The 16,442-nt window shown below is 38.3% G+C and overlaps 1 protein-coding gene across 2 annotated transcripts in view; it reads right to left on the bottom strand.

Moving 5' to 3' along the window:
- NLN (neurolysin) overlaps positions 1–16,442 on the bottom strand; it is a 100,679-nt gene that overhangs the window by 20,042 nt on the left and 64,195 nt on the right. For both annotated transcript variants that reach the window (XM_005892784.2, XM_070357530.1), the window contains exon 9: positions 7,918–8,119. In XM_005892784.2, coding sequence (XP_005892846.2) covers positions 7,918–8,119 — 202 coding nt within the window. The remainder of the gene's footprint in view (positions 1–7,917; positions 8,120–16,442) is intronic.

Raw genomic sequence — 16,442 nt, 5'->3', positions numbered from 1 at the left:
CATGCTCAGAAACTTGTGGATAGTCAATTAATCTTTGTGAAATAAATGAAGGTGTGAGGAGACTGTTTCTATAGGAAGCCCAAGCCTTGAACAACCCTAAGAGATTTCTCTTGGTCTTATACTTGACCTGACCTCTTAGCTCCCAACCCAACATTACCTCTCTACTTTGTCTTCTTTCAATACTCAATCAGTAAATCAGTATATAATTTATATCATTTTACTTAATAATATTCTGATTTTAATTTTTTAATTCTTACATTTCATACCCTCACACTTTAGGCATTCCAGTATCTTTTGAATCCCATTCTATCGTATCTAGTACAACATGTCAGACCCAATAGATAACTGTTTCTAAGGAGTCAATAAAACATTTCTCTTTTATTTATTTATTTTTTACATTTCTCTTTTAAACATATTTTTCTAATTATTTTTCCGAAATCACACACAGAAAACACAGTAAGGAAATAAAAAGAAATAAGTCTCCAAAGAAAATAGACGATGTTGTATGGCATCTCCTTTGGTTCATGACTTCAGCATTTATTCTATGTACCTATGTCTATGTGCTCGTATATGTATAAACACACAAATATTCAAATAACAAAAATGGATCCTGAAAGAAATTGCTTCCAACACTGACACTGGAAACTATAACAGGCTGCAACATTGGGAGCAGGGAGCAGAGGCTACAAGGTTGTTGATAGGTGTTCAGTGGACTTCAGGACTGAGACCTAAAAGGTCAACTTACACAAAGAGAAATGTGGAACTACATAATCTCATCATTCCACACACATTTACAGGAGACTGATTTAGATGGAATTTGATAGAAGAAACTCAGAAAGAAGAAGTCCATCCAACAGGAATCCATGCCTGGGAGCCCAAATTTAGACCCCATGACATAATGCTGTCTCCATCACAAGGATGGGGGTGCAAAGAATAGTTACAAGCAATCAAATAGAGGGGTAAGGAGCAGGGTGGTTAGATCCTGGGTGAACATTTAACTTTCCTAAGTCTTAGTTTTTTTCCACTTGAAAATGGGGGCAATACAGCCCATTCCAGTATTCTTGCCTGGAAAAACCCCTGGACAGAGAAGCCTGGTAGACTGCAATCCATGGGGTTACATGACTGAGCACGCATGCATGACGGGGGTGGAGGGAGGTGGGTTGGTAGCAATAAACTAGTAGAACTAAAAAAAAAAAAAGAAAGAAAATGGGGGCAATAAGAGTATAGTAATAGAAGTAGACTGGTCAACCCACTTCTGAGCACACTGTATGTATAAAATTAAAGAATGAATGTAAGGCACTGACTACAATGCCTGGCACATGGTCAGTTCTCAGTAAATCTTGGCTGCCATCATTCTTCCTGGCCTGCCCAGTATAGTCTTGGCTGGTCTGATCAAGCCTCTCCTTAGCTTCCTCCAAGTACCTATTCCTTGGTGTTAATGCTGAAGATAAATGGACCCAGATTTCCTTTCCACCTCTGCCAATACTCTAAATTGCTCAAACTGGGGAACTCCCTGCTGGTCCAGTGGTTAAGACTCTACCCTCTCACTGCCAAGGGCCTGGGTTCAATCCCTGGTCAGGGAACTAAGATCCTGAAAGCTGTACGGCACAACCAAAAAAAAAAAGATACTTTTAAAAAACAAATAAATGAATAAACAAAGTGCTCATTCTGCTCTAGCCCTAGGAATCTAACTTCTAAGTAGGCAGGAATCATTAAAACAAAACAAAAATACAAATGCGATGGTTTCCAATCACCTTCCATAGATCTTCACCCAATACCCATGGAGGGTAGGCATTTGTGAACTCTCTTAAATCTGAAGTGACAGTGCTTTTCTTCATGGCAATCTTTATAACCTTCTTAAATTATGACCTGTGCGCTACTTATTGATTTCAAAAGAGTTGAATTATATATAAGCATAGTTACAAGAACACTTCTGATATGTATGGCACTTTATTCTTTTCCAAGTACCTTTTCACACATTATTTAATCACATCAGCACTCCAGGGAAGTATATATGAGAACTGTTGTTGTTCCCATTTTATGAGTAAGAAAAAAAGAGACGGCTCAAGGAGGTTGAAAGTGAAAATTGCTTAGTTGTGTCTGACTCTTTGTGACCCCATGGACTATACAGTCCATGGAATTCTCCAGGCCAGAATAATGGAGTGAGTAACCTTTCCCTTCTCCAGGGGATCTTCCCAACCCAGGGATCGAACGCAGGTCTCCCACATTGCAGGTGGATTCTTTACCAGCTGAGCCACAAGGGAAGCCCAAGAATATTGGAGTGGGTTGCCTGAAAAATGTGCCAAAAGTCAAACAGCCAGGCCCACAAATACATGAATGATTTTTTAATCCAGTACTCTTTTTATAACACTAGGGTGCTTCCTAACTGATATAGACCATGTTTATTTAAAATAGTGTGTAACCCAAAATATTTAAAGCAGAAAAAATATTAGTTTTTAGATGAAGTTGACAGATTATTTGAAATGTGAAGTTTTTCTTTCACTTTAATAAGGCTTTATTGGATTCTTATGTGTTGCTTTAAAATAATGATCTCTAACAGTCCAAAATTCACTATTGCTCTTAATGCACAACCAATACAGACAGCACAATGGAAGCTGTTAAGAAGCATTAATCTCTTCTACAGAAGTTCAAAAGGCCAGCAATTACTGACAGCCCAAACCACAATAAAGCCATGAAACAGGAACAGATACTAGAGATGCCACCTCCTGACTGCTATCGTTAAAATTATCTACCCTGTAGTGTAAACACAAAGACATGAGTGAAACTCATCTCCTGAATGATGAGATAGTAGACACCTTGAACTAGTCCATCTACATGTTTGAAAACTGGATGTTCCTGCTGACCTATTTAAATATTACTATGACAAGCTCTAGCAAGCTCTTTTGGTCATCAAACTTGCAAACTGCCAGCCTGGAGAACTGAAACATTTGGCTGCCATATCTTAAAAACAATCTACTGAATATATATGGCAAATTAATAAATTCACTATATATTTCTCAGATAAGTCAGAAGTATTACTGCACATAGAAACTATTATACTCCTTTTTCATTTCCATCTATTTTAGGTCGGTACAAAAGGTTTTAAAATCATTATAAAGCTGCAAATATGTGGATCTCTGTCTGTGATTTTTAAGACAAAAGCAATGATCACTGGTTTCAAATACATTACTTTAAAAGATCTTAACATATTATAGGACATTTGAAAGGATTAACAAACAAGAGATTTTTCAAAGAAAATCTCATTAGGAGATGACCGAACAAGGGATTGTACTAATACACTATTCATCTGTATGACACATTTTATGTTCATGAAGGAGGTTAGGCAAAGTCTTTGAATATAGTCTACTGTTTCAAGAGATATCATTCACCATCAGTATATCAGTATATATACTGATTCATATATATTTGTTGTTGTTCAGTTGCTAAGTTGTGTCTGACTCTTTGCGACTCCATGGACGGCAGAATACCAAGCTCCTCCGTCCTCCTTTACCTCTGAGAGTTTGCTCAAATACATGTCCATTGAGTCAATGATGCTATCTAACTATTTCATCCTCTGCCGCCCCCTCCTCCTTTTGCCTTCAATCTTTCTCAGCATCAAAGTCTTTTCCAATGAGTCGGCTATTTACCGATTCATATATAGATAGATAGTTGTCACATATAATTATATACATGCATACATAGTTCATTCATATACATGTATGTATATATATGAACGGAGAAGGCGATGGCACCCCACTCCAGTGTTCTTGCCTGGAGAATCCCAGGGATGGGGGAGCCTGGTGGGCTGCCGTCTGTGGGGTCACACAGAGTCGGACATGACTGAAGTGACTTAGCATAGCATATATATGAAACATACACATATTTCATTCATCAGTATATATATACATACTGATTCATATATATTCATAAGCATGTTGAGTTGCATATATAATTATATATTTATATATAGCTCACCCATAGATGTGTATATGTATTTCAGTCATGAGTCACAGAACTTTAAAATGAAATAGAATCAAGAAATTTATTTTCCAGTACTAAAGTGGGTATTTCAAAGGATCAAAATTAACATAAGAAACAGTGAGAATAACAGAGTAGTAGAGAACTGCTTTGTGAATACATGATAAGCATATGATATTAAGGTTAAATGAGGGTCGTGTTTCAAAATAAGAGCATGCATCAAAAGCACAGAAAACCCTATTTGACAATCAGTATTATTTTAATAAATGTGATTAAGACACCAAACGACTTCCTCATGAGATCATTAGCTGATAATTAACATCCAAACAAAGGAGGAAATAGTTGTTAGCTTGGAATTCAGTATGACCTAGGCTTTAGGGGGTTAGCAGACCTTTGAAATTCCATTTAAAAATTTGGTTGCGTAAATTTATGTCTATTTTTCTTGAAGAGATTTCTATAGCTTAAATCAGATTTTCATAGGTTCTCAGATCCAAAGAAGATCTACTGTTTATCTAGGTACAAGTACATACCTGGATCTTAGATAATCTAAGTCACATAAGTCTGAAATTAAGAAAAATATTTGACTTTTCCAAATTATTCATAAAAATGTTTTAGAAAAATGGAATCTAGTTTTATTCTACTTAAAGGAAATGCTGGTCATAGAATGGACACTGATGGAAAATAAATATTTCAGGAACCCTATTGCTGTGAAAATAGACTTTAACATTATCTAAGGAAAAAATTTATGTTATTCTGAAAGCTTTATTTTCTTTGGATTAAATAGAGAGTAGAAATGGCTGTATTAGTATAGCAGGATTTATTTATCTGAATAGATTCATATCCTATTCCCCTCTGCTTTTTAAAAATAGAACATGGAAGCACCAGGAAGTAAAGACAAAATGTTGAAAGAACTAAATAGTTTTTTTTTTTTTTTCTTTTAACAAAAGTGATAGTAGTTTTCTGGAAAAGAATGGGTACATTTTTGATTATTACAATGATTAGGGGCTACTCTGGAGAAGGAAATGGCAACCCACTCCAGTATTCTTGCCTGGAGAATCCCAGGGACAGAGGAGCCTGGTGGGCTGCTGTTTATGGGGTCGCACAGAGTTGGACATGACTGAGGTGATTTAGCAGCAGCAGCAGCAGTAGGGGCTACTCTAGGTGTGGGATGCTGAATGTCCAGCATTGAACTGCCATCAGGACAACGTGCTATTTATAAGCCACCCAATCTATGGTATTGTGCTATATTAACAGCACTCTTAAGACAAGTGGCTATACTACTCTTGGTCTTGAATTGACAAAACCACTTACATATCAGTCTGCAGTTTTTGCTGCAAGGTTCAGGTTTATTCACATGTAACCTGAATTCTGAAAGAGATGGGAATACCAGAGCACCTGACCTGCTTCTTGAGCAACCTATATGCAGGTCAGGAAGCAACAGTTAGAACTGGACATGGAACAACAGACTGGTTCCAAATAGGAAAAGGAGTACGTCAAGGCTGTATATTGTCACCCTGCTTATTTAACTTCTATGCAGAGTACATCATGAGAAACGCTGGGCTGGAAGAAGCATAAGCTGGAATCAAGACTGCCGGGAGAAATCTCAATAACCTCAGATATGCAGATGACACCACCCTTATGGCAGAAAGTGAAGAGGAACTAAAAAGCCTCTTGATGAAAGTGAAAGAGGAGAGTAAAAAAGTTGGCTTAAAGCTCAACATTCAGAAAATGAAGATTATGGCATCTGATCCCATCAGTTTATGGGAAATAGATGGGGAAACAGTGTCAGACTTTATTTTTGGGGGGCTCCAAAACCACTGCAGATGGTGACTGTAGCCGTGAAATTAAAAGACGCTTACTCCTTGGAAGGAAAGTTATGACCAACCTAGATAGCATATTCAAAAGGAGAGACATTACTTTGCCAACAAGGTCCGTCTAGTCAAGGCTATGGTTTTTCCAGTGGTCATGTATGGATGTGAGAGTTGGACTGTGAAGGAAGCTGAGCACCGAAGAATTGATACTTTTGAACTGTGGTGTTGGAGAAGACTCTTGAGAGTCCCTTGGACTGCAAGGAGATCCAACCAGTCCATTCTGAAGGAGATCAGCCCTGGGATTCCTTTGGAGGGAATGATGCTAAAGCTGAAACTCCAGTACTTTGGCCATCTCCTGCGAAGAGTTGACTCATTGGAAAAGACTCTGATGCTGGAAGGGATTGGGGGCAGGAGGAGAAGGGGACAACGGAGGATGAGATGGCTGGATGGCATCACTGACTCGATGGACGTGAGTCTGAGTGAACTCCAGGAGTTGGTGATGGACAGGGAGGCCTGGCGTGCTGCGATTCATGGGATCGCAAAGAGTCGGACATGACTGAGCGACTGAACTGAACTGAACTGAACCTAAATTCTTCATTATGTCATTCTACACAACCATGCCTAGGACTTGAAAAACATAAACAAAATGTTTTCTTTTATGTTCAGTGAGGATATTAAGGGGTTTTCCTGATGGCTCAGTGGGTAAAGAATCTGCCTTCAATGCAGGAGACACAGGAGACAGGGTCCGATCCTTGTTTGATCTAGGTAGTGAAGATCCCCTGGAGAAGGAAATGGCAACCAACTCCGGTAGTTTTGCCTGAAAATCCCATGGAAAGAAGAGCCTGGCGGGCCCATAATTTGAAAAATATAAAGAAAATGCTTTTGTTTATGTTTAGTGAGGATATTACCTAGATTTGAAAAAAAAAATCTGTACAGAAAAGACCGTTTGGGTAAAACTGGAAAAATCCAAGTAAAGTGTTGAGTTTAGTTAGAAGTACCATAAATTAGCTTCCTAGTTTTGGCAAATGTACTGTAAGATGTTAATAGTAAGGGCAACAAGGTGAGGAGCTCTATCTTTGCAATTTTTCTGTAAATCTAAAACTATTCTAATAAAGAGGTTATTTCTAAAAAGTTCACCTTTAGAGATGGATGGAGATTTACAATTTGGAAAACTGTCCCTCCACCCTCCATTTATGTAAATATCAATTTAAAAAACTGTTAGGTTGAACAACTGGACTAGATGTTTTCATGTCAGTAGTGGTTAAATATTAGCAAGTTCACATGGTTCATCCTAGAACAGTCTGGGCCTAGTTTACTGGACTGTGTTATGAAGTTGAGAATAAATATACTTTCCATTTTTAGAAATAAAGAGAAATTAGTTGTAATCTATTGCACACATACATCTCTTTCTTGGTAAATTCCCCCCATGGTTATACCATGTTATCTGTGATTTTAATTGACGCCTAGTAAAGGATGGTCTAAGAAATTATTTATTATTTAAAAAGGAGTATAAAGTCTGGATGACTGAAAACCATTGAACTAAACAAAGCATTAATAAGCATAAGAGACAGATTATAGCACAGTTTATCTCTGAAGCTTACACCAAATTCCTCTGAGGAAAAGATTTAAAAGGGAAAAACAAATATTTGACACCCTTCCTTAACAATAGTTTTCTTTCTTTCACAGTCTGGGGCTTCCAGGTGGCTCAGTGGTAAAGAATCCACCTGATAATGCAGGAAACACAGGAGACGAAGGGTTTGAACCTGGGTCGGGAAGATCCCCTGGAGAAGGAAATGGCAAGGAAAACTCCACAGACAAAGCCTTGCAGGCTGCAGTCCACAGGTCCGCAAGAGTCTGACATGACTGAGCACAGATGCACTCACGCCATAGGATGGTATTCAGTGAAGTTCCTTCATCAGTGGACTGATCTTGGAGTAAAAATATGTTGTGAAAGAGGACACAATAAGAAAACTTTGTGGTTTTGTAGAAGCCCTATGACATTTTTGAACACGTTCAGCTTCTGAGAAAAACATGCTAAGAAACATGTTGAGAAATCTGACATCAGTGGGAAGAAAATTCTGGAAAAGCAATTAATAGGTTTACCATTAAAGAAAAAAAAATCACTCACCTGTGCACAAATCTGATGCATGACATGACCGAATTCATGGAAGTAAGTCCTCACCTCATCGTGTCTCAGGAGAGAGGGACGACCTGCTAGTGGCTGTGAGAAGTTCACCACGAGGGCGGCCACGGACATCATGCGGCTCCCGTCTGGCAGGAGGCATCCAGGCTGGAGCCCAAAGCAGGCTGCGTGGTTGTACTTCCCTTCCCTGAGGGACCAGAAGCACAACTGGTGAGACACAGACACTCTTCTGTAGCAACAACATTGGCTTGGCCTCTCTCACTCACTGGATAACAGAAGATGCTTTGAAACATTTAACTCACCTTTCATGAAGTAGGTCAAGGTTCTGTCAAAATGAAACAATGAAAATTAAAAAAAAAAAAACCCACAAAAACCCCACTATCACTTGATATGAGGTGTATTTCCAAGGTTTCCAGTCCACTCTAAAGGAGATCAGCCTTGGGTGTTCTTTGGAAGGAATGATGCTAAAGCTGAAACTCCAGTACTTTGGCCACCTCATGTGAAGAGTTGACTCATTGGAAAAGACTCTGATGCTGGGAGGGATTGGGGGCAGGAGGAGAAGGGGATGACAGAGGATGAGATGGCTGGATGGCCATCCAGACTCGATGGATGTGAGTCTGAGTGAACTCTGGGAGTTGGTGATGGACAGGGAGGCCTGGGGTGCTGCAATTCATGGGGCACAAAGAGTTGGACACGACTGAGAGACTGAACTGAACTGAACTGAACTTGTGTTGAAATCTTAATGTAAGAATTAATATATACCTCAAATAGGGTATAGTTGAATGTCCAATTTATTTTAACCAGCTCCTGCTTTTTGACTTCAAAGATGGAACCATTAAACACTAAATAGTGTTGAGGCAAATATGAGATACAGAGTTTGACTTACTAGGCACTTTTTCCTTAAAATTAAAATTGATTAAAAAAAACTGATAAAAACTAAAATCCAGAGAGTAAAGTTGTTCTTTTATTCAATAAGGGGAGAATCAGTACTCATAATTAAATGAGCTCCTTTTATAAACCAGAGAGGCCTTTTTGGAAACAGAATGGTTTTAGTTAGCCTGGGAAAATAAGCATAAATTATACTATAAAGTCATCTATGCTAGGACAATGTGATATCTGTGATGGTCTCTCCAGAAGCTAAGGGCTGTTAGACTTTATTGTAGGAATAGGTTTCCTCCTCTTTTCTTTGCTCAGAGCACTAAAATACATTTAAGTTTAGTTTGATGTTTTGATTTGTAAATCTTTTACTGTATTATTATTTCTTGATGACTCAACTGTTTTTTACCTGCTGAAGTTATTCAGGTAAAACAAAAACAAACCAGTCTTTTTACAGCTTCCCATTAAGAAATGGCTTGATTAAGAATCAAGCTGAACAGGGCATTGATCCTATTCTTACAGCAACATGATGGACAATCTGCAAATCACAGCTTTTCTTGAAAGTGAAAGTTAAGTTGCTCAGTTGTGTCTGACTCTTTGTGATCCCGTAGACTGTAGCACACCAAGCTTCTCTGTCCATGGGATTCTCCAGGCAAGAATACTGCAGTGGGTTGTCATTTCCTTCTCCAGTGGATCTTCCCGATCCAGGGATCAAACCCAGGTCTCCCGCATTGCAGGCAGGTGCTTTAACCTCTGAGCCACCAGGGAAGCCCATCATAAATTGAAAGTTGAAGTGCAATCTACAATCTAAGACAGATGCCTCCAAGGATAGAGAGAAAGGAAGCAAGCACTTTTTTTTTTTGGCTTGTGTGTATGTGTGTTTTTTTTAACCTGCAGACATCAGTAAGAGAATTTTTAACAAATTGATAAAGATTGATGGTGGACCAGCAAAAGTAGGGAACCACTAGGAGTTATTACACAAGGGAAATTTTGCATCCATTTGTAAGGTTTTCTCCACAGATCTTACTGGGTACACACAAAAAAGTCAGGGGCAGGATGAGAGCCCTGAGAAAGAATCAGTGCTGATGCAGGCCTGGTGGAAGGGAGCCCTGCCCAGGTCTGTTTCATCTCTCTCCTAGAGAACACGAGCCTGGACCTTAAAGGCAAAAAACACCGTTGCCTTAAGAGCACTGGAAAACCTCACTGCTACTGGGGGATGGTAACAGAAAAGCAAACAAACAAACAAAAAAACTCTACTCTGAAGGTGGGTCAGGAAAACATCCTTGGCCCAGACCTACAGCTGAGGATGGGGCAGATTCACTGAATAGGCCCACTCCTAACACCCAGGGACTCAGAGCCTTCCTAAGACTGACCTTTAATCTGAACAACAGAAATGACACTCCCCTAACAAGGCTAATAGGAATCTAGTAATAAATAATAGCAGTCTACTACAAGGAGAGGAACAAAGCATGAAAAGAGACCTCTTTAAAGCACAGAACAAATGGACAAACTCACATTGAGCAGGGAACAGAGACTAATAAAAAACTGGCAAATAAGCTCTCATTCTAAACACATACAGGAATCTGAGCTGAAGCTTTGGGTTCACTGAGGTTAACCATAGCAATAACAAGGCCCAAATCCAGCTCAAGTACTAAATAGAATGAATCAGACACTCACATGAATGGTCCAGCAAGTATGTGCCCACTGCTAGGCATAAAGACTGTCTTAGTCTTGACTGTTTTATATAAGATGTCTGACTTTAAAAAATAATTGTAAGGCATATGAAGACACATGGAAAAAACACAATGTCAAGAGGCAAAAAGACCAAGAAAAAGAGATTCAGATGACAAAAATGTTGGTGCTTTTAGAGTATTTAAAATAAATTGTTAAATGTTAAACATTCTTGAGGAAAAGATAGACAGTCTGCACAGCCAGATGGATAATTTTGGAAGAGAGCTGGAAACTATGAGAATACAATGAAAATGCTAGACGTGGAAAGCACAGTAATAAGGATGAAGAATGCCTGTGATAGTCTCATCGATGGACTTCTTACAGCCAAGCAAAGAATCACTGAACCCAAAGATAGGTCAAGAGAAATTACCTAACACACACACACACACACAGAACAGAGAATCAAGATTTACAGGGCAATATCAAATGACCTACTAAATATGTAACTGGAATTTCAGAAGGAGAATAGAGGACAGAAGAAATATTTGAGGAATAGCTGAGAATTTTCCAAAATTAGGGGACTTCCTGGCAGTTCAGTGGTTAGGGCTCCATGCTTTCACTGCCAAGGGCTTGGGTTCAATTCCTGGCTGGGGAACTGAGAGCCTGCAAGCTGCGCAGTGCAGGCCAAAAAATCCAAACAAAACAAAAGAATAGCTGAGAATTTTCCAAAATTAATGACACTAAGTCACAAATCCAATAAGTTCAGAGAACACCAAGGAAGACAAACACAAAACAAAGAACTAGAAAAAAAATTATCCCATATTCCTAAGTGTACAGAACTGCTAAAAATGATGAACAAAGAGAAAATCTTGAAGGTGGTCAGAGGAAAAGAACACATTGCATGTTACAGCCATCTCTTGTCTGAAACTATGCAAGCCAGAAGACAATGGAATGCCATCTTTAAAGTGCTAAAAGAAAATACCTGTAAACTCAGAATATTACTACAGATAATAAGGAACATTATATAATGATAAATGGGACAGTTCTCTAAGTAGATGTAACAATTCTAAATATGTATATATCTAAAAGCAGAACTTCAAAATATACTAAGCAATTCAATATCCCATGATAAACTATAATAGAAAAGAAAGCACACATATATATAAAGAATATATATATATCTATATATAATTGAATCACATTGTTGCAGCAGAAATTAACACAGCATTGTAAATCAACTATACTTCAATTTAAAAAAATACACAAAGCAAAAACTGATAGAACTGAAAGAAGAAATAGACAAATCATTTAGAGGCTTCCTTTCTCAGAAATTAATTGAACAGGCCGAGAGAAAATCAGCTGAGATACAAAAAACCTGAACAACATTATCGTTTATCTTCACCTAACTGACATTTATAGAACCCTCAACTCAACAACAGAAAACAATACTTGAGTACACATGGAATATTCACCAAGACTAATTATACGCTGGACATAAATCAAAACAGTTTAAAAGAACTGAAAAGATATAAAGTACACTCTCCAACAATAACAGAACCAAACTAGAAATAGCAGAAGGCTATCTGGAAAATATCCAAATATTTGGAAATTAAAAATATACTTCTATAAATATACACAACTTCTTTTTGACAAAAGGGCAAAGGCTATATAACAGAGCCCAGACAATTTTTTTCAACAAACGGTGCTGGAACACCTAGACATCCACGTGCAAAAAAATGAGTCTAGACACAGACCTTACACCCTTCACAAAAAATAACTCAAAAAATGGATCACAGACCTAAATGTAAAATGCAAAACTATGAAATTCCTAGAATACAACACAGAAGGAAATCTAGATGACCCTGGGTTTGGCAATGACTTTTTAGATACACCAAAGGCACAATCCATAAAAGAAAAAGAACTTAATAAGCTGGATTTCATTGCAATGAAAATTTTCTGCTCTGAGAAAAACACTGTAAAGAAAATGGTAAGACAGGTCATAGGCTAGGAGGAAATATTTACAAAAGAGACATTTGATAAAAGACTGTTATCAAAAATATACAAAGAACTCTTAAAACTCATCAATAAGAAAATAAACAATATGATTAAAAAACATACCAAAGACCTTAACAAACACCCCATCAAAGGAGATAGAGATGATAATTAAGTATATGAAAAGTTGTTCCACATCATATGTCATCAGGGAAATGCAAACTAAAACAAGATACCACTACACACCTATTAAAATGACCAAAATCCAGAAAACCAACACCACCAAATGCTACCAGGATGTAGAACAATAGAAACTCTCATTCACAGCTGGTGGTAATGCACACTAGTACATCCATTCTGGCAGACAGTTTGGTAGTTTCTTACAAAACTAAACATACTCTTACCAAACAATATAGAAACTGCGCTCTTTGGTATCTACCCAGAGGGACTGAAAGTGTATGTCCACACAAAAACCTGCACAAGGATGCTTAGATTAGAATTAGAAAGTCACTCAGTCATGTCCGACTGTTTGAGACCCCATGGACCATACAGTCCACGGGATTCTCCAGGCCAGAATACTGGAGTGGGTAGCTGTTCCCTTCTCTAGGGGATCTTCCTAACCCAGAGATTGAACCCAGGTCTCCCATATTGCAGCCAGATTCTTTACCAGCTGAGCCATCAGTGAAGCCTAAGAATGCTGGAGTGGGTAGCCTATCCCTTCTCCAGCAGATCTTCCTGACCCAGGAATTGAACCGGGGTCTCCTGCATTGCAGGTGGATTCTTTCCCCACTGAGCCACCAGGGAAGCCCCTTATGTCACAAGGATGCTTATGACAGCTTCGTTCATAATTGCGAAAACTTGGAAGCAATCAAGATGCCGTTTAGTAGATGAATTAATAAACTGTGGCACATCCAGACAATGAAATATTATTTAGTGCTAAAAAGAAAAGAAATGAGCTATTAAGTCATGAAACACATGGAGGAACCTGAAATGCATAATGTTAAATGAAAGACGCCATATGATTCCATCTGTATGATATTCCTGGTAACCCACTCCATTATTCTTGCCTGGAAAATCTCATGGACAGAGGAGCTTGATGGACTACTGTCCATGGGTTTGCAAAAATCAGACACTAATGAGTGACTAAGCACATATGACATTATTTCAGAAAAGGCAAAACTTTGGAGAAAGTAAAAAGAGCAGTAGTTTCCAGGGACTGGTGTGGCAGGAGAAGAAATGGATAGATAGAGCACAGAGGATTTTTAAGGCAGTGAAACTACACTGTATGATGCTCTAATGGTTTATAGACATTATATGTTTTTTCAAATCCAAAGAAAGTATAACATCAAGAGTGAACCCAAATATAATTTAGGTGATAATGATGTGTCAATGTAGGTTAATCAGTTGTTAGCAGATGTACCACTCTGGTGGGGGATGTTGATAATGGGGGAACTGTACATGTGTCGGGGCAGGGAATATATGGGAAATGTCTGTCCTTTCTGGTCAGTTTTGTTGTGAATCTAGAAGGGCACTAAAAGATAAAGTCTATTTGAAATAAATAAGTAGAAATAAATCAACAACAACAACAAGAACTTGGTCAAGCCTGAGCTAGGAGTGAGCAGGGCAATGGGAAGGGAAGGCAGACAGAGAAGGGGAGAGGAAGGAAGAGAACCCACGGACAAATACACCAGAAACCGTGCACTGAATTTCATAACATTTTCAGCCAGCTAGTCTCTGGATGTTCAAAGGGCACATCAGTGGTTCTACAATGATTTCATGTAGTTAGACTGAATTGTTTAAACAGGTAAACAGATCTATAAATATTATTTTTAACAGGGGAAAATGAACTAAAGTAATCTGGAAAGTGTTAACCCTGGTATATTTTATATCTCTTGGTTCATTATGAAAAGCCATAAAGACTGCTACCAATTTAAAAATCAGTGCCACTGAGGGGCTTTTAATCTTTCCTTTTAAAAAATAAACTTGATTTACTTAATTTCAGAGGTTTCCTTACTCCGAGATGACATCTTTACATTTTGTTTATAAAAGGATGGTGATTTAAAAAGATGCCATTACCTGGCAATCTTTACATTGGAACTATTTGAGTTTTTGTTTCTTCTATTGTTTGAGAATCTCAGGGTTTGATGAATTAAAATTGATATGTGATTTTAAAAAGAAGGAAACTGGTCTTTCCTTTCCTACTACAAATATCCTCTTTTTTGAGTCATGTAGACAAAGAAAACAAGAAGCAAGCATGTCAGTTGACAGAAAGTGACTATTAACTAGGTCATTACCCTCACGAAACATCACTCTCTGGTCCCCATACGAGTGCTGGTAGCGATAACCAGATCTCTGAGTACAGAAGACAGCAGTTATATCTTGGCAAAGGAACAGCAGGATGGGGCAGTGAGAACTGCTATCTTTGACCACGGAAAGAGAATCGAGGCACAGTTATAGGAGGCTCCAATGTTGAAGGGTTTCCCCTGAAAGAATTCTTGGCCTCAAACTATATCCTGACATTATTCATTATTCAGACTTATCCACTTCTGGCATGGGTTTATCTTTAGATCATACCAGAAGTGAAAGAAAGTCCATAAAGCAGTGGGATAAGACAACTCTGCCTCCTATCTGGCTGATGGAGTTATCCAGAACCTTCTTGAAGTCACCCCAAGTCAGAAGATTATGAACTTGTATGTGTTGCTGATCTAAAGTGATGCTATTATTTACTATGGTCTAGTTAGTAAAATTGCAACAGGGTGGCTTTTGTTTCAGAAAACAGCCCACAGAGAGTAACCTAAATCCTTTTATATCTGATGAAATACAGTTACTACATGCTATAGAGATAAAAATATTCTTAATTCTTGCCATTGATTGAATAATTGAATGTACAGAACAGTCCTGAAAAGGGAACATCATTCCTGTATTACAGAGGTGGATATAGAGACCCACAAAGGTTATTTCACTCAAGCACTGCAGCTCAAGTTTGAATGATTGCCAAGATCTTGCTATTCCTTAATACTGTGCTGCCTTTCAGCCAGACTGAAGGGAGTGGTCACAGATTTAAGAGTATTGGCAGACAGAGTACCTGAATAATAAACATTCTTAATTTTAAATTAAGAAATGCAGAGACTTCCCTGTCAGTCCAGTGATTAGGACTCTGTGCTTCCACTATCAAGGGCCTGGGTTTGATCTGTGGTCAGAGAAAACATCTACTTTTGCTTTATTGACTATGCCAAAGCCTTTGACTGTGTGGATCACAACAAACTGTGGAAAATTCTGAAAGAGATGGGAATACCAGACCACTTGACCTGCCTCCTAAGAAATCTGTATGCAGATCAAGAAGCAACAGTTAGAACTGGACATGGAACAACAGACTGGTTCCAAATAACAAAAGGAGTATGTCAAGGCTGTATATTGTTACCCTGCTTATTTAACTTATATGCAGAGAACATCATGTGAAATGCCGGGCTGGATGAAGCACAACCTGGAATCAAGATTGCCAGGAGAAATATCAATAACTTCAGATATACAGATGACACCATCCTTATGGCAGAAAACGAAGAACTAAAGAGCCTCTTGATGAAAATGAAAGAGGAGAGTGGAAAAGTTGGCTTAAAACTCAACATTCAGAAAACTAAGATCATGGCATCTGTTCCCATCACTTCGAGGCAAATAGATGGGGAATCAATGGAAACAGTGACAGACTTTATTTTCTTAGGCTCCAAAATCACTGTAGATGGTGACTGTAGCCATGAAATTAAAAGACACTTGCTCCTTGGAAGAAAAACTATGACAAAACTAGACAGCATAAGCAGAGACACTACTTTACTAACAAAGGTCTGTCTAGTCAAAGCTATGGTTTTTCCAGTAGTCATGTATGGATGTGAGAGTTGGACTACAAAGAAAGCTGAGCACTGAAGAATTGATGCTTTTGAACTGTTGTGTTGGAGAAGACTCTGGAAAGTCCCTTG

This window comes from Bos mutus, chromosome 20 (assembly GCF_027580195.1).
Source record: "Bos mutus isolate GX-2022 chromosome 20, NWIPB_WYAK_1.1, whole genome shotgun sequence".
NCBI classification, from domain to species: Eukaryota; Metazoa; Chordata; class Mammalia; order Artiodactyla; family Bovidae; genus Bos; species Bos mutus.
Note: the sequence above shows the minus strand (reverse complement) of the source record. Positions and strands in the feature narration are given on the sequence as shown.